We start from the raw sequence: 17,763 nt of genomic DNA, 5'->3' as shown, positions 1-17,763 counted from the left end.
GCGGATCAGGCCCAGGAGCCTGCCGGCGTGGTACACACACCACCCTAATTGGAGTAGGGGCAGAGCAGATTCGCCGCCCGTGCCAGAAACAGGCCCAGCGTCCTGCAGGTGGGGTAGTCACGACACCCCAATTGGAGTAGGGGCAGAGCAGAGCCTCCACCCGTGCCAGAAAGGTGGGCAGATCTGCGACCGACCAGCGGGACAGGCCCAGTGGCCTGCCGGTACGACAGACATGTCACCCCATTTGGAGTAGGGGCAGAGTAGAGCCGCCGCCCGCGCCTGCAGGGTAGGTTCTGATCTTTGCTGGGAGTGTGGATCTAAGGGATGTCCCAAGAATTCTCCTTGAGGGGCAGGTGAGTCAATCTTTCACAAGCTCTGCTGTTGGTGCATGCAGCCTCCCCAGACTTTGTCCCTCAGTGGATTCACACTTACCTCCTTATTTTTCCTACCCTTTTTGGGTGATCATGTGAACTGCCAAACTTTAGAGAGAAAACAAGTTATTCTTTTCTCTTACTTGAATCCGACTGGGTTCTCTGTGCCTGTTTCACTCATGTTTTCCTGGGTATACCCTAGGCCACATGGTATGCACTTGCTGGGAGACTATGGCAATGTTTGCTATGACCTCCCAGGTTTTCTGCAGTAGTAGTCTAGAGTGTGGCTTCCTCAAGATGGCTCCTGCTGTTGTGGGATAGATGAGGCTGGACATTGAGGAATTAGCAGAAAGCAGGTTTATTGGCTGCAGCCAGGTCCAGAGGGGAAAAAGGCTTTTGCTACAGTCAATCAGTCTCCCTGAACTCCGAGTTCAGAAAGTTTCAGAACTTTATATCCAGTGTACAGGGTGAAGGCCTCGGAGTCTCACAATCTACAGTTGTTTACTCCAAAGCAGCTTTTTTCCACTGTTCAGGGCATTGAACCCAGCCTGGAAACAAGAATGCAAATGCCTCTGTGGAAGCCTTGGGTTAGTCTTTCTTATCATGTCCTGCTTCAGCAATACACTTCCCACCTGAAAACTCTATTGCAGAAATTCTTGCTGATAGTCTAAGAACAACAATTATGGTGAGGGTCTCTGGAGAAGCTTAATTAGGATTTTCTGGGGAGAAAGGGATGCCACTACACTTTCTTATCTGTTTGCTTGCCATTTGAGAAATAGAGAGGGCTTTTCAAACACCTGCTTGCTATACAGCCCCTGGATCAGCAAAATTTTGGCTATTTTTTCTGATCTACAGATTTTTCTGTACCAAATCTGTTCATTGTATTTCTCTCTCTGTGTTCTCTCTTCCCTCTGTGGTGAATGAGTACCACTGCTGCTGTCTCAGCTGCTATTGCAATGACTTAGCTCCAGAAACTCTTCTTTAGTGTTCACTCAGTGCACCTGAATTTCTGAGTCTCTAAGGCACTCTGTCCAATATTGAATTTTAGTGAAATTCCTCTTTCATCCACTTTTCTGAGAAGCAGTAGTCCTGTTGCTTGAATTTGAAGCCACAGAACAACTGAAAATGCAGCCTTCCTCTAATCCACCATCTTGAATCTATAAATGCAGCAGTTTGTATTCATATCTTCACCTTCATTTTGAAGATTTCATCCCAAGGTTCAAGGTTACCAAGATAATTTTGAATTTTGAGTCTTTCATCTATGATATTAACTCTTCCTTCAGATATATGACCATGTACATCTTTGATAAATATCCTTGCTTTGTGTTTATGTAGTCTTTGATACAATTTCAAACAGGTAAGGTTGAATAAAGAATTTATACAGTATATCTGTTTTCTTTCCAAATGTTTTTGAAGGGTACTTTTCTTAGATCTAGAACATATCTTTGACCATTTTAGTAATTTTCTTTTCTTAATATTAATGGTATGATAATATTGGCACTTTATTCAAGATTCTGGTTGGAATGATGGTGAGATCAGTTACAATTGTTGCTTCCTATGTGCTCTGAGCAATACATTTATTAGATGGGAAATAGAGTTTAGATTTCTATCAGAAGATACAAGGATAGTTGATATTCTTCTTCACCCTTTATGATTTAGTGTAATTTTTGTACCTTTTCTAAGAAACATCATATACATTTCTTTCCAGATAGTCTGATATACTTTTATAATAATATAATTCAGCTTTTCTTTTTAGTTCATCACTTTTGTTGTTTAATATGATTCCAATATTAAGTTCATGAACTATTAAAAAGGAGTAATTTCTTTTTTTCCAATTTTTATTGTTATATTATAATCATGTACAATAGTGAGATTTATTATTTCATATTAAAAAATGTACATAACATAGTTAAGCAATTTTATTCCTTAATGCCTTCCCTTTCCCTCTCCTCTATCCTCCCCCATCTGCTTGCTCTACTCTACCAATCTCCTATTGTTGTTATTTTAATTTGTGTATTATAATCATATATATGTATGGTATGTTCATACATAGATATAGCATAATTTGGTAGATTTCATTCCCCTGTACTTCTCCATGCCCTCTCCTCTTCCCTCCCTCTTGTTCCCCTTCCTCTACTCTATTGGTCCTCAGAAAGGAGTTACTTCTAAAAGAGCACTGGACTTCTAAAATTCCCATATTTGGTTATTGACCAGGCTGTGTGGATTTGAACAAGTTACTCAAGGTTTATGGATCTGTTTCCTCATATATAAAATAGGTATATTATTATTATTATTTATTGTTCAGGATTACAAAAACAGGTTAGGATTTACAAAGCAGGTAACTGACAATTAGTGGCTTATGTGAATAGTGTTTGTCTCATATAAAAAGAAATCAAGAGATGGACAGTCTATTTAATATAGAGATTAGAGAATTTAGGCTCTTTTTAATGTATATATTTTTAGTTGTATATGGACACAATGCTTTTACTTTATTTATTTATTTTTATGTGGTGTTGAGGGTCGAACCCAGTGTCTCACAAGTGCTAGACAAGAGCTCTACCACTTAGCTACAACTCTAGCAACTGTAGGCTCTTTTAATTTTCCTGTTCAACATCTGTTTTAGTCAGCTTTTTTTTGAGTTTCTGGGGCCAATGAACCTGATGAAAACAATTTTAAGGAGAGAAAGTTTATTTTGAAACTTATGGTTTTAGAGATTTCAGTTCAAAGACAGATGGCTCCATTCCATGGGTCTTGAGTTGAGGCATCATGGCAGAAGAGTGTGGTAGAGGAAAGTGGCTCAGGATATGATCAGGAAACAGAAAGAAGGTCTTCCCAACAAAGATAACATATATACCTCTAAGGCATGCCTCCAGGACTACCTCCTCCAACCACCCTACCTGCTTATTGATTCCACTATCCCTATTAGGGGATTAATTCACTGATAGGGTTAAGGCTCTCATAACCCAATCATTTCAACTCTAAACTTTCTTGCATTGTCTTACACATGAGCTTTTGGGGGACACCTCACATATAAACCATAAAAACATCCTTAGCATGTAGTTTTTTGGGTTCTAGCTTCTTGAATCATGGGCACAAAATGTCTAGTAAAACCCTGGTCCTTATGTCTATGTTTCATGTATAAAGAATAGGAAGAACTAAAAAACTAAAAGACTTTTCTCTTAGTGAGGCTCTGACTCTTAATTTGGCAAGGGGGGTTCCTCTTTAAGATGTATTTCTGTAACTCACTGGCCAGAACTATGTAGCATAGGCACACTTTATTTCAAGGAAAACTAGGAAATTGTACACTGTACTTTTCAGTGTCTAGACTAGAAGAAGGCAAGGAAGAAGGGATTGTGTTTACAGTTTGGGTCAGCAATGTCTGTCACTTTCATAATATTTTGATGATGAATATGATGAGACAATCTAATTAAAAAGTTTTATAAAGGTATAATCTAAATACACTATTCCTTTTGCCTTCTGTTGAGAGGAAATGACCTTCATAGTCACTAGTATTCAAAGTTGTATTATTATTCTCCATGAAAAAAAGGGGAAATGATATTAAGAAAAGGGCCCTGGAGATAAAAAAGTCTTGGAGGTGAGCTAAGAAGGAGAATGTCTGAGTAGACTCTTTAATGAGGTCAGAGAGAGCTAAGAAACAGAAATCTCCAAAGAATTTGTAAATAACCAGAGGAACTTTGAGTATGTGTCATGGAGTTGAAAATCCTTCAGGGTTAATACTTCTGCATTTCTTTAGTTTGATGAAAACTCTTGTAGCTTACAAATTGTGTTATTTGGGGTAAAATAAACCTTTGATGTATATATATATTTTTGTTTTATTTTAGATTTTGCTTTTGTTGCCAGTCTTCTTTCTTTCTTTTTGTAGACATTGTTCGAAGTGATGTTGCTTTGGATAAACAGAAAGGCTGCAAAATTGCTCAGCACCCTGATATTATGCTGGAGCTTCAAAGAGAGAAGGCAGCTCAGATGCATCTGGTTCTTCTAAAGGAGCAATTCTCCAATACTTACAGTAATCTCATATTAACAGGTAAGGCAACTGGAATCAGCTAGAATCTTAGAGCATTATATATTGATGATCTTCATCAGTTAGCAAGTTGATGCTTGGGGATACTAGTGTGGGATTCAGATGAGCCTACATCTGTCTCCACCCACTATATCACATTTTTAATTGTGGTGATTCTTGTCTTTCTAAAACAAATAGTTCTTATAGTTTTCAGATGTATTTTGGCTTGAAGTTATGGACGATTCAGCATGTGTTTTCTCAAAAGACAGAACCAATGACAACCTTGAAGACTTATAAAAATATGACTTTCTAGATGTGTGCCAGTAGATTTGAGAAAATAACTAAATTTGGTATCTTATAAGAAGCGGTTATTTTCCTCTTTCTGTACATGCCCTTTGTATGAACCCAGTGAATATAAAGATGAAATGTTAAAGAGATAATAATCTTTAGGCAGAGCTGGGAATGTTCTATTCCTGATGGTGTTTGAAAATATTTGGGGAATTTGATTTTTTTTTTTTTAACGAGTAAAGAGGCTGTGAGACTGAGTCATATTCCCTTACTTCTTAGTTCTAGGACGGAAGTGCCTATGTATCAGAGCTGCAAGGAGAATCAACTTTTGGCAGGGTTGTCTGCAAACTTTGCTAGTAAAGAACATGCTTAGTTGCATGTCTTTATTAGGCTTTGGAGAAGACTATAGTAACAGATTTGAATGTGAGAATCATTTAGAATTTGAGATAAACTAAAAAGAGCAGTCCAAGTTACCTCCATCTTTTTTTTTTTTTTTTTTTTGAGAACATGCAAGGCAGATCTACATATTGATCTGAATGAACTTTAACAGGTCAAAGGCATGTGTTTTGCCTTGTTTATGAATAGTTTAAAAACAAAACAAAAATAGAATGTCTGATAGGCTATGAACATTCACACTTACTTGATTTGTGAACTCTAAGTTAGGAAAATTTTAACTTTTTTTACAGGCTTCCTGGCATTTCACCAGGAATTGCTGAGTGGCAACCAAATTGTTTTGCTTTTGAAAAAGCACAAGACTCTTCCAACTTTTCATCTTGTACCTGGTGGAAAACCCAACAGCATGAGATGAAAGCCAGATTTAAATGTGGCTTTGGTGAGCAGAGAAGAGGATTATGGATTTCATAAGTATAGGCCCTGTTTTTTGCTCGTTGATAGATCATTAAGGAGGGCAAACTTAAAAGTGATTTATGGCCAATGCATATATTTCCCTAAATTGGTTAGTGAAACTGAGTTTAAGTTTAGATGTTTGGGAAGAACAGATTTTTCTCCAAGATTCTTTACTCTACCTCAAATGTATACATGTATATATATGTTTACTATTCTCCAATTCAGGGATTGGAAATGACACATTTTATTTTATTTTAATATTTTTTGACATGTATTAGAGGGGTCATACCCTGTGTTCTTTAATGTGGCATATAAAGAGCTTAGGGTAATTCTAACCCTAAACTGTGGATCCAGAGTATGGCTTGAAGGCATATTATCTTTGCAAACACAAGTGTTCTATTGAGTTCAATGGAATCTTTTCTAATTCTCAGTAACATAATCCCTTTGGATGTTTATTCACAATTCAAACTGTTGGAATCAACATTGTCAACTTTTACCCTGACAACTTGCTTACTTTCTACTAAACAAACTTACCCTAGAGAAGAGCCTCTTTCCTGCTCTTACTTCTCCCAAGCTGCTTCAAAGAGTCCTCAGGCGTTTTCCACATTTTTCACCCAAATGCCTGTGCAGAGTGGTACCTTGCAGCAGACAGAGCATTTGGTATGCCCTGGTTTGTTTACATGAAAGTTCAAAAGGTTTTGGTTCCAGGTGTTGGGAAGACATGGAGTCATTTCAGTGTAGCACCAATGGTAAAACTATTTTAATGTCCTTTAACTAAGTCTTTGATTTTACACAGTGTGGTTTTCTAATTGTTATGAAGTTTAATCCTTGATTTCTTGTATAAATCTTGAGAACATGGTCTCCAGACAGCTAAACATAATATTTAAACATAACTAAACTAAGTTTTGTAAATATTTCCCTTTTCGGTGATGAATGTATATTGGTAAGGAGGGTGAGGTTGAAGGGGCAGGGACCTCAAACGAAGTGACTTTCTTTACCAACACATTTAGAACACCTACTCTAGGATTTCTACTTGGTGATGATCTACTTATTTTGTGTAAGTCTGGCATAATGTGTGAAATATTTGCAATGAAAGTATTTATATGGGAATATGATGAGGAAACTGGGTCACTAAAATCTAAGAAAACATGAGTTTTTCAAACCCTTCTTCCCCCCTAACCTAGGTATTTACGGAATTTCATATATATGAGGAGAAGTGTGTGATTGTTTCCTGGTCAGCTTGAGGCATATTCTTTATTTTTAAGATGGGCCAACCAAGATTCCAATATAGTAAAAAAATTAATAATGTGTTTGCAATGTCAGATGGTTAAAAGCATGTCCTCCACCTCACAAGCAACTCCTCACTGTTAGGTGTCCCACCCTTAGCTGACATGACTCTCAGCTGCTGAGGTCAGAAGCATGTGTTCAATTCTACATTTTAACTAATAATTCCTTTTAAACAGATAAGGGCAAGTGATATTCCAGCTTTAAAAGTCTTCTAACCACTTACAAAAAGGAGACAATTCTATAGTCCTTGGTGATAACCTAGTTAATAGAAAGTAATAAAAAAATCCCAAACTTTATCTTATTGAAATATTTCTTTTTACATCATATTTTTTAGAAAAGTAGATTGTTTTTATGTGTTTCTACATGGTTTTAGATTTGTTTTAATGTTCTCATGTGAATGATTTACCTGGTTTTAAAAATAATATTAGATTCACCTAACTTACGGAGTTTTTGAAATAAACTCTAAGGTTACCGGAAGGTGATGGAACTACTGGAACTATTTTAAATGGCTATGAGCCATGTGCTGCACTTTTCACGCTGACTTGATGGCATGGATATGTATGCTTGTCCTGAAGATCCCTGAGTATGAGAATGTTGTCCCTGTGCATGTCATTAAAAGAGTGACTAATGAAAGGGAGAACTGGTGAGAGCCTTTAAGAAAGAACAGGGATCAGATGTCACACACCTCTTCATGTTATCATGATTCTTAATATAGGAATGCTCTATAAATTTTCTGAAAATGTTACATACATAATGAGTGAATTCACTTGAAGACTACTTTTTAAGGGATAGTGTTGATGTTTTTTTTTTTTTATAACTTTTACAGATTCAGATTCAGTTATTTGTCTCCCCTCCTCCTCCCTCTTTTTCCCTTTTTGAAGGTATACATTGAATTTTTCTGAGTGATCCCTGTACCATAATCAAAGGGAAAAGATAAAAGTTAAGTCAGCCTTAAGGGGAATTAAATTTTCTAGGATTTTTGCTTAGAAATTCTAGAAATTTAGAAATTATATTCCTGGAGGAATAGTATTCTGGATAATATGTAGAGCATCTTAGTGAATTACCATGAAATGAGTTTTTTTAAAAATATTTTTTTCCTCTGTGAAGTTATCTAGTTAGCCTCTGTAGCCAGGCAACTTGAAGCCAGTCATTATAAATGAGTGGCATTATTCAAGACACATTTTATTTTGTCATGTTATTGGTTGCCACTTTTGGTTTTATTTTTATACCTTTCTTCAGTCACTAAACCCTCAACTAAAGTTATAGTCCTAAAGTTGGCTTTCTGTGTAACTGTAGCATATGAATTGAATAAGAGATTGCACTTCCCTGTTGTGGCCCATTCTGTTAACTTCAGTGAAGCAAAGGAGCTCTCAGTTGTGTAAAAACTGTTCTTTCAGTTTGCACAAAATAAATGCTCAGGTAACTAACTATTTCTAGCCATGCCTAAAGCTGCAGTAGCCAACCCAGGACAAAATCTATTTTTGACTTAAATTCCTTCTTGGTAGCATCTTTTGTGATTATCCCAAACTAAAGAGCTCTTTTCTTCATTTTCACTGCATTTACCAATTGTTTATGCCATTACGGGCAATTGGTGGAAGTGTAAAATAATTTGTCAATGCATTTTAATTATGTTTCAGAATTAATTTTGTTAATGGTTTGAAAAACATCACCTCCCTTCTTTGATTGACTCTTATTAAAATGAGTTCAGTTATTGTTGTTCTTGAGATCTTGGGAGATCCATCTGCCTCTATATTTTACTAATTTCCCTACTTAAGTGAATCTACTGTAAACTTATCTGCCCAAATTATATCATTAAGTATTCTATATTTTTTTCTACTCTATCCCATATGCTTGGATCAGTTTCATGTCTCCCATTTGCCAAGTTTTCTTTTAGGGTCATTGAAAGCCATTTTAAAATCCCTTCATATAGTAACATCACATCTTAAATTCACGTGAGAGGACAAGGAAAGAAAGTATATTTGCCTATTAACATGAAGCCAGGTGGGTGTGATTGGATGTGTAGCAAAACCAAAACCTGAGGATAGCAGAGTTTTTAATATCAGTTTTTTCCCCCATGGCATTTACTGCCAACTTTATCAAATAAAATAAAATAATGTTTAAAAATGACCTTGAAAAGTGATTAGTCTGTAGCACTGTGGGCATTTATTTGCATGTTTATCAACATTTTATAGAGGGATGTGAAGTAAAGTACCAAAGAAAATCTTCTACAGGGCTAGGATAGGTATATGATATATATCATACATGTATATACATGTATATATACCATATACACTGGGAACTATTGATGTAAGTTCTGAAGTTCAATGGTTGGAGAATCGGAGCTCTGATGTCCAAGGGCAGGAGAAGAGGAATATCCCAGTTCCAGGAAAGAAAAAGAACAGAAATTGCCTTTCTCTGCTTTCTTCATTCTCTCGAGGCCCCCATCTAATTAAATGGTGCCTGCCCACATTGAGGGCAGACCTTCCCCACTTAGTCTAGTCAGACTTACACACCAGTCTCCTCTGGAAACACCCTCAAAAACATACCTTTACGAGTTCTCTAGTTACTTCTTAATCCAGTCAAATTGACACATAAAACTAACCATCACACCCTCTATAATGTGATATATTTTATAAGTAACTTAACAAACAAAATCTTTGTATTAACACATTCTTTATAAGTACTAAAAATAATCATCCTAACTCTTCAAGCACACTTGATGGGAATTTGTACTTTTGAAGTAATGTATACATATATTCAGTCTCTCTGAATTCTGATTGTGGTTCTGATTTCACAATTCTTGAATAAAAATTAAAGATTTCATTTTAAAGTCTGGCTAAATATAAGTGAATTTTCAGGATCTTTATCCAAAACAGTGATTCTCAGGTTTGGGAGGATAAAGGCTTCTTTATTAGGGATCAGGAGAAGGAGCTTACTTTTGTTGCTGCTCATTTTCTGCCTGGCTGGGGAATGAGTAATCAAAAAAACTGGATTTAATTTGCAACAGTATTTACTAAGTGCTTACTGTATACCACTATTTCCTGCTACCACTTACAAGTCAACCTTTGGGTACTTCCTCTTCAGACTTCCTAATGCTATTTCCAGGTCAGTTGTCCCCTTCCATCAGACCCAAGCCCCAGCAAGTCTACCCACTTTTGGATATTGGCTTATCTTCTCCAGGCCAAGCAGTTATGGTCAGCGTGTCACTGGCTCTGACATCCAAATTCTTCTTTATCTTGATAATTTGTTTCTTTACTTACTTTTCTCATAAGTAGGAGCTGAGAGGAATGGAAAACTGAAAGGAATTCTCTCATCCAAACTCTTCTGTACTAAGTGTTTAATTAAACCTGTAGAATTATAAGCATGAGACTGATTTTACAAAGCAAATGGTCTTCCTGTTCCCTTTTTCTTTGTTATAGAAAAAAAATTCCCCCAAAGTATATGTCACTGAATTTACCTGAGAAGTGCCTTTGTCTTAGAAATTAACTTTTCTCCCCAGTCATTAAAGTAATACATGCTCATTGATGAAAACTTTTGAAATGCTCAAACTTAGAGATAACAAATGATGTTCAGTCCTCTGTAGCAATAGGTTCCATATCCACAGATTTAAACTGTGAACTGAAAATATTTTAAAAAATTTTGTCTATGCTGAAAAGGTGCAGATTTTTCTTGTCATTATTCTGGAAACAATATAATGTAATAATTATTTACATAGGGCTTGTGATGTATCAGGCATTAGAAATGTATTAATCAGCTTTCAGTTACTATAACAATACGCCTTGCACAAGGTACTTAAAAGAACTTTATTTAGCTCATAGTTCTGGAAGTTTAAAGTCCAAATGGAATTTTGCAGGCATAGTGGTAAGGGCTGCCTCTTGGCTGAGTGACCTCATAGTGGATAGCAATGGCAGGAGCATATGCAAAGCAATAATATTACATATCAAGTTAGGAAGCCAGGCAGGGGGTGGGGGAGAAGTGAATGGGGCTACCCTTGCTTGCTTTATCATACTCCTCTCACAAGAACTACCTTTATTAGGGCAGGTCCCTCACTCCATGGCCTAAGAACCACTCACAAGACCCCACTTGTAAAGATTCTACTACTTCCCAACATTGTTTACTCTGGGGTACACTTGAATCATAGCAATAAGTAATATAGAGATGAAGATGATTAGATGATTTAAAGTATTTAGGAGATTGTACATAGGGTATATTCCATTTTCTATAAAGGTCTTGGGTGTCTATGATTTTGGTATCCAAAAGATATCCTGAAAACCAATGTCTCATGAATACTGAGGAATGAGTAAATATGTATTTTTATATATTTAAAATATAATTAAAATATTATATATCTAATTCCTAATTAAAATTCTGTGTTGAGAAATCCCCATCTTAGAATTCTTTAAAAATGCTCTGAAGGCCATGTGATATTCTTTGTTATTATGCTAAGTGTATTTTTAAATGATATTGGTTTTTAATAGTTTACTTGTATGATATATAAAAGTTATGTAAATTCATTGCATAAATCAAAAAAATATAAATCATCCCAAATCCGATTACTGAGAGACTGACTGGCATACTTTATGTATGAATTTTAGCATACTATAACCTGTTTATTAAAGGATAACTAACTTATATGTATTTAAATTATATACAGTCATATACCACATAACAACATTTCAGCTGATGATGGATCACATATATGATGGCAGCTACACCATATAGCTGAGGTATAATAGGCTGAACCACATAGATTTATGTAAGTACACTCTGATGTTTGTTCAATGTGAAATTACTTGATTCATTTCTCAGAAAATATTCTCCTCATAAATGATACAGGCCTGTACATATTTAAAATATAAATACAGTTTCAAAATTTAAATTATTCCCTGTGGAGAGTTTTAAAAAAATTTTATTATATAGTTATCCTAATTTGTTATACATGACAGTAGAATGCATTTCAATTCATAGTATATAATAGAGCACAATTTTCCATTTCTCTGGTTGTACACAAAGTAGTCACACCATTTGTGATGTAAATAGTTTTTGATGGTTAAATACCATATAATGGATCTTTTTTTTACTTTATCAAATGTTTTAAAATTATTAAAGTCATAAATATTTAGTTTTAGTAGTTAAATAAATAATCAGAGATAAATAGAGAAAGTAAAATAATTTCTTTCCCTAGACTTCAGTTTCTACTTCTAAAAGCCAACCATTTTTTGATGTTTATATGTCCACACTTTAAAAAAATATTATAATATCAATATAATATAGTTATATTATGTTTGCATGTAATGGTTTAAAATTGTTCTTAGTGAAAAGGATCCAAATATAACCATTATTTTATAATATTTTTCCCCACATATATCATGGCATATCATAGGCATCTATCTAGGTCAATTCATATAGTTCTAACTGCCCCCCACCTTTTATTTTTGTAGTACTGGGGATTGGATCTATGGTTTCTCTGTCAGTGAGCTGTACCCCAGCTCTTTTAATAATATTTTGAGACATGTTATTGCTGAGTTTCCGAGGCTGATCTCAAACTTGCGATCCTGTTGCATCAGCCTCCTGAGTTGCTGGGGTTACAATCATGTACTGCCATGTCCAGCAAACTCATTCTTTTTAATGATTTACATTATATTCTATATAGTTGAATATAACAATTTATTTAACCATTTACCTATTATATACATTAGTACATTATTCTTTTCCTTACTCTTCACACATTTATGTACATGCTTATTTTAGTAAATTTCTCACAGTGGGATGTTTGATTCAAAAAAGTGTGTATTTGAAAATTTTATAAAGTCATATTTACTGAGGCATAATTCACATGCAGCAAAAAGTAATTTTGACATATGTATATTCTATATAGTTATGTAACCCACCACCACCACCATAAAGAAATAGATTTGTTACCCTAAAATGTTCTCATGTTTCTCTTTGCAGTCTCCTCATACCCATTTTTTTCCTGCATCTGAACTAACATCTGTTCCTAAATGTTATGTAAATGGAATGAAAAAGCAATGGTCATGTGTCGCTGATTTCTTTCATTTAGCATGATATTTTTTGAGGTTCATTCATTTTTGCATATGTCACGATTTCATTCCTCTTTTTTACTGAGTAATATTTTATTTTATGGATATTCTATAATTTGTTTATCCTTTTACCTGCAATGAGCACATGGCTTGTGTCTAATTTTTAGTGATTATGAATAAAGACACTATAAACATTTTTCTCAGATCTTTCTGCTGGAATGTATTCATTTCTCTTGGGTAATACCTAGGAGTAGGATTGCTTGGTTTTATATTAAGTTGCTTTTTAACTTTTTAAAAAATTTGTTCTTATTGGTTATACATGACAGTAGAATGTATTTTGACATATTACACGTATGTGGGATATAACATCTCATTCTTCTGGTTCTACATGATATAGAATTATATTGGTTGTGTAATCATATTTGCAAACAGGACAGTAATGGCCAATTCATTCTATTATCTTTCCTATTCCCATATCCCCTACTTTCCCTTCATTCCCCTTTGTCTAATCCATAGTACTTCTATTCTTCTCTAACCTTATTCTAAGTTAGTATCTGCATATCAGAGAGAACATTTAGACTTTGGGTTTTGAGGATTGACTTATTTCACTTAGCATGATAGTCTCCAGTTCCATCCAAATGCTGTGATTTCCAAATTATGGCAAATGCCATAATTTGATTTCTCTTTATGGCTGAGTAGTATTCCATTGTGTATATCTATCACATTTTCTTTATCCATTCATGTGTTGAAGGGCATCTAGGCTGATTCCATGGTTCAGCTATTGTGAATTGAGGCATTATAAACATTGACTTGGCTGCCTCACTGTAGTATGATTTTAAGTCTTTTGGGCATAAACCAAGGAGTGGGATAACTTGGTCAAATGGTGGTTCTATTCCATATTTTCTGAGGAATCTCCATACTGCTTTCCATAGTGGTTGGACCAGTTTGCGTTCCTACCAGCTATGTTTGAGTGAATCTTTTCCCCCACATCCTCATCAACATTTATTGTTACTTGTATTCTTGATAATTGCCATTCTGACAGCAGTGAGATGGAATCTCAGTGTAGTTTTAATTTGCATTTCCCTAATTGCTAGAATGTTGATGTTTTTCATATCTTCCTTGACCAATTGTATTTCTTCTGTGAAGTGTGTTCAGTTCCTTTGCCCATTAATTGATTGGGCTATTTGTTCTTTTTTGGTGTTAAGTGTTTTGAGTCCTTTATATATCCTGGAGATTAATGTTCTATCTGAGGTATAGGTAGCAAAGATTTTCTCCCATTCTGTAGGCTCTCTCTTCACATTCTGGCTTGTTTCCTTTGCTGTAAAGAAGCATTTTAGTTTGTTTCCATCCCATTTGTTGATTATTGACTTTCTTCTTGTGCTTTAGGAGTCTTGTTGAGGAATTCAGTTTCTAAGCCAACACAATGGAGAGTTGGACCTACTTTTTCGTCTAGTAGGCAGGGTCTCTCGTCTAATGCCTAGATCCTTGATCCACTTAGATTTGAGTTTTGGAAATCCATACGTAGCAAAATAAAATTAAACTTCTATCTCTCACACTTCACAAAACTTTTTAACTTTAAAAGTGTCAGCAGTATGTGTTAGTTCTAGTTCCTCCACATCCTGCTCATAGTTGGTATTGACTGTCTTTTGAATTTAATAGTTCTTTAGTGTAGGTAATGGTATGTCCTTGTGATTTTAATTAATTAGCATTTCTCCCTTATGATTAATGAGATTGGGCATCTCTTCATGTCATTATGATCCGTGTGTCTTCTTTGTTGAATTGCTTGTTCATGTCTTTTATGCATTTTTAAAAAATTAATAATGAGTTTTGTTATTTCTGGGATAGAAGTCCTTTAACAAATATGTGATGTATAAATGTTTTACTTGGTCTATGATTTGTATTTTTATTTTTAACAGTTTCTTTGAATCAGCAAAGCTTTTAACAGTGCTCAAATATAAAATTATGAATTTTTCTTTAATGGTTAACAATTAAAATTTTAATTCCTCTTGCCAGTTTTCAGAAAAGATTGTGGCAATTCCTGTTCCCATTATTCGTGTGTGAGAGCAGTGGTTTCCCAGCATTCTCATTAGCACTGGATGTTAGTGCTCTTTTTAATTTGTTCCAGTCCTACAAGTTAAAGCCATCTCAGTGTTGTGGTTTTATGACTATAGCCTGGTGAATTTATTTTCCCATATTTATCTGTAATTTACATTTCCTCTTTGGTGAGTTACCTATTCATTTTCTTTGCATTTTTATTGGGTGTTGATATTTTTCTCATCGATTTATAATTGGTCTTAGTGAATTAAAAATGTTAATGTATTGCAAACCATTTTCTTCTCCTAGGTAATACTTATTTTTGTGTTCAACTTACAACTTTCAATTTTTTTTTCTATTACTGGAATTTGTTTGTATACAATGCAATGTAGATAACATAATTTTCTTCCAAATGACTATAACCACTTTTGTTTATACCGTTTTGCTGATAGTTTTTGAAACTGAATTGAAACACTATATATGTTACATATTTTACTTTCATATATATTTATACATAATTATGAACATTCTTTTCAGTTATTTTGTATTCATTATTTCTGTGTCAATGCTATACTACTTTGATAAGGCTTATAAACCTTTTCTTTTTCAAGGTTTCTTGGCTATCCTCATATAATTATTTTTAAAAATGAATTTATGATTTTCTCTAGCTCAAAAAAATTCATCACTGGATTTTGATTAGAATTTCCATCAGTTTATATCCTAATTTGGACCTTTGTTTTTTATTTATTTACTTATATGAGGTGCTGAGAATTAAACCCAGTGCCTCACACATGCTAGGTGAGAGCTCTACCACTGAGCTACAACCCCAGCTTTTTCTTAATTTGGAAAGATTAATATTTTAGAGTGCTATATTCCATTTAACTACATGTTATTCTTTCTGTTTGTTCAGTTCTTGTTTTAGACCATGTGATAATAATCTATAATTTTATTTGTATGCCTTTCTTATTAAATTTATTCTTTAATGTATTATGGTTTTATTGATAGTAAGAGTGAATTTCTTTCTTTTTAGAATTTTTCCATATTATATATTTATCTTATATATTTCCTTCACCACATTTTATTATTAGTTTAGGTATTGAGTCTTTTGTGTTTTTTTTTTGTTGTTGTTATTGTTGTTGGTTTTGAGGATTGAACCCAGGGCCTTGTGCATGCTAGGCAAGCACTCTACCAACTGAGCTACATCTCCAGCCCAAGTCTCTTGTGATCTATAGGTACACAAAAGTAGTTCTATTTCTTTTCTAAATTTTAACCAATTATTTTCCTTTTAATATCTTAAAACCTCTAAAGCCTCTATTGAAAAATAGCACTTATGCTTGCTTTTCACATGATTTTAATGAAAATTGAATTATTATTTTGTTTGCATAGACTTCTGAATGTTTTCCCCTTAAAACCAATATGTTAAAGTCAAAATAAGTTTATATATTTATTTAAAAAATAGAAATGGTTTCTGTTATTTCTGATTATAATAGGTATAAAATATTTTATTAATATATTCCAGACTATATTTATTCATACTTACATACAAATGCATACATAAGTCATAAACATAGAAACTCATGCATACATGTACTTTTATACATATCAAAGTAATGAAATATGCCTGTTATTTTGTAACCATTTTCTCAGTAAAATTTTGTGGATATCTTTCTGTCAATAATTATAGGTACATATTATTGTTATTTTTTTATTAGAGCATTATAGTTAAACATAATGGTTGGGTTTATTGTCACAAAATTATACATGCATTTACTGCATTTTAGTCCCCAGTGTTCCCTACTTTCCCTCTCACAAAATCCTCCTCCTGTTATCATTCCTCCTGTTATCATTCCTTTCTTTCACTAATTTATTGATTTTTATTGGTGCTTTATACATATACATAAATGTAAAATTCACTGTGGTATATTTGTACATTCACATAGTGTGATTTTGTTAAATTCATTCCTCATGTCCTCCTCCCTCCCTCTTTTTTTTCTAGCTTTATTTATTTATCTTTAAAATAGTTTTTAGTTGTCAATGGACCTTTATTTTATTTATTTATGTGGGGTGCTAAGAATTAAACCCATTACCTCACACATGCTAGGCAAATGCTCCTCCACTGAGCCACAACCCAGCTTTTGATCTCCTTCTACTCCACTGATCTTCTCTGTATCTTTTTTTTTTTACTTTTATTTGAAAAATATTTTATATTTTTATTAGTTGTTCAAAACATTACTTAGCTCGTGACATATCATATTGCATACATTTGATTCAAGTGGGTTATGAACTCCCATTTTTCCCCTGTATACAGATTGCAGAATCAAAACGGTTACACATCCACGTTTTTACATACTAGTGTCTGTTGTATTCTGCTGTCTTTCCTATCCTCTACTATCCCCCCTCCCCTCCCCTCCCCTCCCATCTTCTCTCTCTACCCCATCTGCTGTACTTCATTTCTCTCCCTTGTTTTTTTCCCCCCTTTCCCTCTAGCTCCTCTTATATGTAATTTTGTATAACGATGAGGGTCTCCTTCCATTTCCATGCAATTTCCCTTCTCTCTCCCTTTCCCTCCCACCTCTCGTCCCTGTTTAATGTTAATCTTCTTCTCATGCTCTTCCTCCCTGCTCTGTTCTTAGTTGCTCTCCTTATATCAAAGAAGACATTTGGCATTTGTTTTTTAGGGATTGGCTAGCTTCTCTTAGCATAATCTGCTCTAATGCCATTCATTTCCTTGCAAATGCCATGATTTTGTCATTTTTTAGTGCTGCGTAATACTCCATTATGTATAAATGCCACATTTTTTTAATCCATCTATTGAAGGCATCTAGGTTGGTTCCACAGTCTAGCTATTGTGAATTGTGCTGCTATGAACATCAAT

At 34.4% G+C, this 17,763-nt stretch overlaps 1 protein-coding gene across 1 annotated transcript in view; it reads left to right on the top strand.

The window, feature by feature from the left end:
- Hpse2 (heparanase 2 (inactive)) overlaps nucleotides 1–17,763 on the top strand; it is a 660,291-nt gene that overhangs the window by 76,780 nt on the left and 565,748 nt on the right. Inside the window, exon 3 of the mRNA XM_015494621.2 lies at nucleotides 4,255–4,416. Within this exon, the coding sequence (XP_015350107.1) occupies nucleotides 4,255–4,416 (162 nt within the window). The remainder of the gene's footprint in view (nucleotides 1–4,254; nucleotides 4,417–17,763) is intronic.

The sequence above is a fragment of the Marmota marmota genome, unplaced genomic scaffold (genome assembly GCF_001458135.2).
Source record: "Marmota marmota marmota unplaced genomic scaffold, marMar, whole genome shotgun sequence".
Lineage (NCBI taxonomy): Eukaryota > Metazoa > Chordata > Mammalia > Rodentia > Sciuridae > Marmota > Marmota marmota.
This window is presented reverse-complemented; position numbering and strand designations above follow the sequence as displayed.